The 9,274-nt window shown below is 25.8% G+C and overlaps 1 protein-coding gene across 1 annotated transcript; it reads right to left on the minus strand.

Moving 5' to 3' along the window:
• Positions 1 to 5,042: 5,042 nt before the first annotated feature.
• LOC134828412 (protein Wnt-4) lies at positions 5,043 to 7,806 on the minus strand. Its single transcript, XM_063841391.1, has 4 exons — positions 7,772 to 7,806; positions 6,974 to 7,308; positions 6,700 to 6,920; positions 5,043 to 5,558 (listed from the first exon to the last, which is right to left on the minus strand). Exons 1-4 carry the CDS (start codon positions 7,804 to 7,806, stop codon positions 5,043 to 5,045), a joined length of 1,107 nt encoding a protein of 368 aa, XP_063697461.1.
• Positions 7,807 to 9,274: the final 1,468 nt, after the last annotated feature.

Genomic DNA, 9,274 nt, shown 5'->3' on the forward strand with positions numbered 1-9,274 from the left:
CGGGAGCACAATTTTCTCCTTAATAAATGGCAAATTACACCTTCGCCGCTATGTGATTGCGATGAAATACAATCTATGCAACATATAATCGAAAAATGCCCAAATCGTAATTTTTCAGGAGGACTTTCAACACTCAATGAACTAAATCAATCAGCCATACATTGGTTAAAAACTTTAGACTTACAAATATAAATTTTGAAAATCCAAAAATTTATTGAGAATAAAAAATGCCATATCATATGATAAATAAGAAAAATAAATCGGGAGCACAAAAGATCTATTTGGCGTCGAAGTGCAGGAGATGGAGCAACAACAGCGAAGGCAAATCCAACCCATGGAAGGAAAAAACACTTGTATGAGAACATTTATATTAACAAGACTTGTCTCCAAAATTTCACATAACTCATCAAGTTTTAACTTGAACGTATTCGATGGAAAAAATTACAGAAAAAAATCATGATGGAAACGATGAGCGTTCTTAAATGCACCTAATAGGTATAATAGTCTACCTGCCTTAGGTATCTGAAAACATCATGTGCAAAGTCAACTACTACAAGCATTCGAAATGGACTGGTATCATGAAACTTTTTGATGAATTGAGGTTTTTCAAATTAAATTACTTTAGATTTTGGGATATACTTGTGAATACTGAAAAATCTTAATTAGCTTCTATTAATTCCTTTAAAGACATTATGTCACTGGAATAGCAATGAAAATTGCTGAAAGAAATTTCAAAAATTGAATTCTTGAAGTTCTTTGAGATCTTAGAATTGTGATTTAAAATAAATAAGTTTCAGTCATAGTTTCAAGATCTCAAAGAACTTCAAGAATGCAATTTTCGAAATACAACAAGAACTATTATAATCCAACTAAACCCTCATACCTTTCCATCTCTGTCCCAAATCAATCCTATTATTATTCCAAAAATAAATCCATCGTCAAACTTTTTCCAAAGAAAAAAAAATCCATGGATCATAAAACGCCAACTTCAAAGCGACAGATAAAAATATCGCTGATTCCGCGCTTTTCAAACTTTTATAAACGAACATCCAGCTGGTCGTTTTCCCATCCCTGCCGGCACTCCAAAAACTAAACTTGTATGTATTCCTCTCGTATAGCCGAGACATAAATACCTCCACACAACAATAAAATGTTGAATCAAAATCAAAATCTTGTACTCTTTCGTGCCTCCATATGAGCACGTTTCCATATGAATACACTCTGAAAATATCTCTTTTTTTTCGCAACGTATATCATGTCACTTGCGATACGCAACTCGCGAGCACCGAGCAGTTCTCTACCATATCGACCTCTTACTTTTACGTCGATTCATTACGATTTTTTTTTGTTTTGTATTCAAATCCAAATTTAATCAGTGCTCAAATAATAATAACAAATAATGAAATTGTTTACTTCATTACTTATACCAACAAAGAAAAAAAAAATAAAATTGATAATAATTATATTTGCATAAATTTTGTTCGAGCGTAATGTACTCGAATCGACTTGGCGCCTCTTTCGTGGGAAGAGTATTTTTTGCTATTAATTGATTAATAAATTTCTGACTCGATCTCGACCGGATCTTGCATGTGATCAAGTGTCATGCACTTCAGCACATGACTGAAAACGGAATGTAAAATAATAATAATAAATTATTGATTCGGATTCGACGAGTGTCACTTCTGACCTTTTTTGCGATGAGTTTTCGAGATAAAATGGGCACATCAAAAAGGAACTAACTACTTACGTGTCGATTATTATTATTATTACGATGCACGGAAATTTTCTGTGTGTGACCTTCTTTTAAACGTTTTCTTTAACCTCCACGCACGGAATCCCACATACAGCAAGATTTTTTTTTTTCGTTCAAGTTAACTTTTTCTTTTGTTATTCAATATATTAATTCAATTTATTCTTCTTTTTTTGTGTAATTCTATTTTTTATGTATCACTTATTGCCTAGTTTCGAGTAATATTTCACCTGATAAATAACTTTTTTTTTGTTCAACAAATCAAACAAATCTGAGCAAAAATCTTTTTTTTTTGACGCACAACAAATTTTCCAATTTTCCTAACTTTTTCTAACGAGCTAACACTAAGTTTTTGTCTTAAATAAATGCATTTGTTACTTATTTCTACGGATTTTTCACTAAAATTTCAACAAATTTCGAGCTGGAATGCTCCTTTTGAAATTTTTCCTGTTAAAAATTTCCTTTTTGCTCCTCCATTCTTTTTCCTGAAACACTCTCTCGGTCGCACACGCAAACAAGAAAACAATATCACCGATAATATTGTTGTTAATATTCAGTAAATACCAACAACCCAAACTGAAAATCCATGTCGTGTCGTCGTCGTCGTCGTACGTTTGCGAGAGCGCTGCGAGAGAGAGAGTTGCGCAGAAGTGAAGTAAACAATGTGTTGTTATTACACATTACTTCATACATACCGTTCGTGAGCGAATCTAGAATGTTATCATTCTCAGAAAAATATTTCGAATGGAAATTTTGCTTCCATTCGCTGGAATGTTTCAAAAGATTCTGTTACGAAAAAAAATTCATTGATAATTTTTTTTTTCGTTTTTTTTTTCGCTCATGAACGTGTTTTGATGAATGAAGAAGGCTCAAATTACGCGCGCCAAATCATGTAGAATAAAAAAAAACCGCTAGTTGTTCTTGAAAAACCGCAAAAATTCCTTTTAAATTATTTCAAGTAAAAAAAATTTGAAGTGTGAAGAAATATTTTATTTTTTTTTTATTTTTGGAGAAAAAAGGTTAAAAATAGACAAAAATATTGGGCAACATTCAATGCAAGGGATTAACGTTTTTAAGCCGATTGATGTAACTTCCGTCTCGTCGCAGTCTATTTATTTCTACGTGTTAAAGATAAAGAAAAGAAGAAAGAAAGTTAATAGAGTTAACGTTTTAGTACCTCGTAAAAATAAAACGAGATAAAAACACGATGATTCACGATGTCAGGTGTGGGATTTGTTTATGTTTAGAAAAAAAAGATGCACTTTGATAGGATTTTTATATAAAAAATGTAATAAAAATGTAGTTTCATGGGATTTTCCCTAAAAAGAAGATTCGAGACGAACGATTTTGACAAAAATACAAATTTTAGATAATTTTTTCATAAATTTGGATGTTCAAATTGGTTTTTAGAAACAGCATTTTTTTTAAATGTATTTTTAAAAAATAAAAATTTTTTATGAAATAAAAAAAATATATATTTAAAAGTTAAATTTAATTTAATTAAAAATTTAAAAAAATTAAATAAAAATTATAAAATTTGCTAAATTAGTATGATTTTAATAATAAAAGTAATTCATAGAATTTTAGGAAAAAATTAATTTTCATCGACTATCAATTCTGATTTTTGAAATAAATTGTAAAATATTATTTATTTTAATTTAGGTAATTTAAAAATTAAAAAAAAATAAATAATTATAATTAATAAATAAATAAATAAAAAAATAAAAACAAATTTTAATAATATAAGTTTAATTAAATTTTATGATAAAAATTCGGATTTAAAAAAATTATTAATTTTTAATTTTATTTAATTTACAGATTTTTGAAATAAAAGTTATAATAAAATAATAAATTATAATTAAAATAACAAATAAAATAATATTTAAAAATTTTTAAAATATAAAATAAAATTTGAGAAATTTAAAAAATGAGAAAGATTTTGAAAGCAACTTTTCAAACTTATATTAATTTGAACTTTTTATATTGAATGCAAGATGATTTTTTATAAAATTCTAACTTTCAAAATATATTTGTAACAGTCCAGATTCCAAATTACGGAGTTATTATTAGCATTAATTTGAGCCTTCAATCGTCTCATTTTGACATCCGGAAAGAAAATTACAACTGTCGAAAAAATTTTACTTCTGCATGATTTTTTTTATATTGAATAATATTTAAATCCTTCAAATTAAAATTAGATTAACATTTTTTTAAAAATTATTTAAAAGAAAAAAATAATTAAATAAAAAAATAATTATTTAAAATTAAAAAAAAAAATAAATAAATAAATCGAGAAATAAATTAAAGAAAAAAACTCTTGCATAATTATTTTTTTTTTGTTAAGATAAATTTTTAAACTCACAAATAAATAAATTAAATTTTAAAATAATTAAAAAAAATTAAAATTTTCAAAATTCATTTTTTTACTAATAAAATAAATAGAAATCTTTTAAAAAAAAAATTAGAATGAAATATACAAATCAAAAAATCCATCAGAAACAAACAAATCGCGTCATGTGAGAAAATTTCCATAAATAAACCATTAGAACAAAGAATTTATTACATGCATTACATTTATTCGTTCAATATTATTTTTAAATAAACATGTTACTATAATATTATTAATAATAATAATTTTACATGTGATTTCTAAATTACTAACACTTTTTTTTTAACACCAGTCATCAATAGCACACTGAAATGACAAGATTTAAGTATAATATGTACTTTGTCAATAATTAATAATAATAATTAATAATTATTTTTTATTTATTTTTTTAATTAATTGCGTTCTTGTGTGTAAAAATGCAGCCCTGATCTTAATTTTTTTTTATTTTCATCTAACAACTAATTCTTATTTTATTATTATTTTTGTGTTTAATTGGCATATTTTAAATGTAATAATAATAAATAATAATACTGATTGTATTTATTTTAGAGTTTAATGTTTACTTTTAGAGTAACGCTACGTTCTACATAAGTTTTTGTTAATTTTAAGTATTTAAGATGGCCTTTTTTGTTTTAATTCTTTACATCTTCTTTTCTTCTGTTTCGAGAATTTTGTTTATTTTTACTTAAATATTAATTATTATGATTAGCGTGCCGTGCATCGACGGTAATTCTGTACGGAAATGACATTTTTGGTCATCATTGCTTTTAATATTTTTCATTTTTTGGACGAGAAAGTTTTTTTTTGTCTAAGAGAGGAGATTAAATGACAAATTTCTACTACAAACTCTCGTTTCATGCCAAAAAGTATCTACAACAATTTTTTCTTTATCAGTTTTTGAGCTTAGTTGCAGTAATACCGATCCTCGTATCTCTCACAATAGTCACACACGACTTGGCAACATTTGCCGTCCTTGAAGCGACACTTGCACTTTTCCTTGGTTTTGACTTCGCGCGTCGTGTAACTCCGGCCGCAACAGAGAATGTTGCAATTTTCGGGATGGAGACACTGTCGGCCCTTCGTGAGCGAACAGAACGTTGGCGACGGCTCTAAATAGTACAGCGATTGATATGATAACGATTGATCGGAGTATGGCGAGATGAGAATTAGTTCGGGTTTGTTGCGTGACGTTCGACTAAACTTCTTTTGTTGCTGCTGCATTGGGATCAAAGTGTTGCGTTTCTTGTTTTTGCTGTTCGGGAAGCGACGTTTGGCTTCGTAGTACTTTTGACGGAGCATATTGACGGTAACGTTGAAGCCGGTGAGACGACGCCAGCATGTGCGCATCGAACATGAGCCCGAAACGCCATGGCATTTGCATTTGTCGTCGAGACTTGACATTACGGTGAAGACGCCGACCTGTGAAAAGGGAGAAAAAAAGTTGGCAACTTATAAATTTTTTACTCAAAATTGATTTTTTTTAAAGAAAATTTAAAGTTTTTGCGGATTTTGAATGAATTTTAGTAAAAATTAATTTTTTAAAAAGATTTTTAGGTCAAATTTTCATCATAATTTTTATAAAATTGAACAAAATTCAACAAATTCTTTCAAATTAAATGATTGAAAGTCATAATTTTATTTTTTTAATCATTTTAAATTAACTTCAATGCTCTAATTTTCATTTTCTCTTGAAAAATTTTTCAAATTTTGGGCAATTTGGATAAATTCATAAATAAATTGTCTTATTTTTTGATAATTTTGTATAAAAACTGAATGAAAATTAATTTTTTTTTAATGAATTTTGATCCAATTTTTCTGTTTTTCGAAGTTTGAAGAACTTACATTTCACTTTGAGGTAATTAATTGACCGAAAGATCAAAAATATCAAAAAGTCGAGCACAAACTTAAAAAATTTCCAAAAAATAGCCGATTAAAAGTTAAAATTTTTTTTAACCCTATCAAGCTAATTTCAATGCTTTAATTTTCATTCTAATTTTAGCCAAACTGATTATTTTTTATTATTTTGTGTATACCTAAAATTAATTTAAAAAAAATTATTTAATTTTTATTTTATTTAAAATTATTTAATTTTTTTTTTGAAGTTTGTAGAATAAAAATTTAACTTTGAGATAATTCATTGATAGAATTTCATCAAAAATATCCAAAAATATTTAAAATTTAAAAAAAGTAGAAGATAAAAGTAAAAAAATTTTATTTTAAGCACTTTTGGTCTTGAAATTTCGTTTTTCTGATGAAAAATTCAACAAAAAAATTTCGATAAATTTATTTCAAAATGTTAGTTTTTGATCCTTTTGTTTATGAAATATGAATAAAAATGATCAAAGAATCAGTTTTGCGACAAAATTATAAAAAAAATTTGCTACTTTTATTTTTTTAAGTAGAGGTTTTGTAAAAATTTTTTTTTTAATTTTTATCTTAATTTTAACTTTAACAAAAATTAACAAAAAATAATTTAAAAAAAAAATGTATTTAAATAAATTTAACTAAAAATGAGTCTCTTAATATTTATTTCAGATAAAAATGAAGAAAATTCACTTACTTGAGCATCATGCTTCAACGTCGACTGTTCCGCACTCTCATTCTCAATCTTGCCCAAATCCAAGAAATTCTTCGCGACACGTTTCCCGTGCTTCACATTGTCACTGCATCCTCCCCAACGCCATGCTGACTTCGTCTGATCTGGTCTCCGTTCATTGGCGCACTGACATTTCATCATCCGACCTTCGGCACAAGCACGCGCCACAGTATGGGACAACGCAGCTGAAAGATTTGCCTCAATAAAAGCAGAAACCTCGAAAAATCCATCAACTTACCTGCCGTCAACGCATGCAAAAATGCCGTTTCGCGATAAACTTTCTTGAAAAGATTCTTTTTTCCCTTCGTTTCGATCGTGCAATTCCATCGGTCGTACTTGAATTGCTCCTCGCAGTATTTTATCGCCAAATGATGCGCATCTCTGATGGCTTCTGGCAGTCCCGTGTCACGACGACACTGATGATTTTGCTTTCGCGTGCCTGGAATGTATTTGCACGGACCGACCCATTGCCCGTTTGGCTTCGACGATGCACTCAGAATCATCATTGCGGTGTCAGCTTCCTCGAAAGTTTTGTTCGGCGAGACATTTTCGAACAGCGGTTCCGTGATATTCCTGTAAAAAGACACGAAAAATGTTAAAATGTGGAAAAATTTTGTCCGACGGAAATAAAAATTCAATTGCAAAACTTTCGCAAAGTGACATAAAGACGATGATGACGACAAAAAATGTGCAATAACGTAAATTTACAATTACTTTTACATTTTTCGTATGTGCCCCGAGTCGACTTTGATACAATTAAAATTCACATAATCTCACATTTAAAGACAATAATAAAATCTATAACATAAAATTCAATGGTTTCACGAAAATTACACTCTCGACTCTCTCGGCACAGTTGGTCTGAAAGTAAAATGAATTTTTATATTCCTGCAATAATAATTTCGTGTCGTGCTCTTGCTCCTTGAAAAATGCTTCTTTAAAGTGCATTTGTACTTTTATGAGGGTGAATTTTTTTTTTCATGAATTTTTTCGAGACGACATTCCCGAGTGTTATATAAGGAAATGACCAACAGACGTTCCAAATGTGACAGCATTTAAATCAGAATGCATTTTTATGAATATTGTGAGTTTTTATTTTTATGGCTTTAAGCTTTTTTATCGGTAATGAAGAACTATAAAACCAAGAAATGGTTAATAAAAAAAGAAATTCTGTCCTCTAATATCGTGACTACTTTAAATCCATTTATATTCAGAAATTCTTTGATAAAGTTAATTTTAGGTATTAGTATTAAAAAAAAAGATTTATAAAAAAATTTGATTTATTAAAAAAAATTAAATGCTGTAAAAGATTGAATTTAAGAAAAAAATATTTTGAACTAAATTTAAATAGAAAAAAAATATATTTTTTTAGAAAAATTATTTTAAAATATTTTTTAATATTTTTGAAAAAAGTTAAATAACAAATAATTTAAAATTTGTTGTTTAATTAAATTTTTAAATAAATTTTACTTTAATTTAATTTTAAAAAATTATTAATTAATTAATTAAATAATACCTAATTAATAATTTAAAATAAAAAAAAAATTATAAAGAATATTTTCTTAAAAAAAAAAGTGAAAAATTTTTTAAGTAAGAAAGTATAATAAATTGCAAAATATAAAAAAAATAAATAAATTAAATTTAGATATTTTTAACTTTTTATTAATTTTATATACTTTATTATTTTTATATATTAAATTTATTAACGGGAGAAAAATAATAATTTTATTAATTCAATAAATTTTCAAAAGTTTCACTTTATTATAATGAAAAATTTGAAAATATATATTTAAAAAAAATTATAATAATAATATATTATATTTTTGAAAAATTTAATAAAAAAATATTTATGTTTAAAAATTTTCTTAAAAAATTCTTAATTACAATAAAATATCAATCAAATTTTTTTTATTGATATTTTATCGTAATTTTTAATTTTATTATTTTTTAAAAATAAATATGAATGAAAAATTTGAGCCCTTTTGCACTTTCATTAATTAATAGTCAAAAATTAATATTTTATATATTTTTCAACGAAACTTATTAAAATTTATTTTTTTTTAAATTATTAAAATAATTTGTCACTATTTTACTTTTTTTTAAAATTATTTTCATCTGTGATTTTTTATTATTATTTTCCTTTTTTAACGTTAACTTAATTGCAATTTATTAAGAAATTTAACATATATTTTTTATGTTTCTTTAATAACTTTCATAAAAATTTCTTATTAATAAACCATTAACTTTACTTTGTATTGGTAATTATTTTTAATTTTCTCATGTTTGTAATCACTTTTTTTTAAATTACTAAAAATATTGCTGTTGTAATATTTTATTTAATATATTTTATAGTTTTCGTTTCATAATATTTTTGATTCCATTTCATAATTTTTTATTATTTGTCATTTAAATATTTTTATTTTTTTTTAAATCAGATTTTCACATATTTTCCATGAAATTTTCATTATTTTTATTTTTTTACACATTTTTCGATAATAATTAATTATTTTTGGTCATAATAATTTTCCGCATAATTTCA

Source organism: Culicoides brevitarsis, chromosome 2 (genome assembly GCF_036172545.1).
Source record: "Culicoides brevitarsis isolate CSIRO-B50_1 chromosome 2, AGI_CSIRO_Cbre_v1, whole genome shotgun sequence".
Classification (NCBI taxonomy): Eukaryota; Metazoa; Arthropoda; class Insecta; order Diptera; family Ceratopogonidae; genus Culicoides; species Culicoides brevitarsis.

Excerpts from the sequence above, each read along its gene's own strand:
- LOC134828412 (XM_063841391.1), bottom strand. The coding sequence starts at position 7,806 with ATGCATTCTGATTTAAATGCTGTCACATTTGGAAC. Across the intron at positions 6,921-6,973 it reads TTTGCATGCGTTGACGGCAG|CTGCGTTGTCCCATACTGTG; the intron begins GTAAGTTGATGG and ends CAAATCTTTCAG. Across the intron at positions 5,559-6,699 it reads CGTTGAAGCATGATGCTCAA|GTCGGCGTCTTCACCGTAAT; the intron begins GTAAGTGAATTT and ends CCCTTTTCACAG.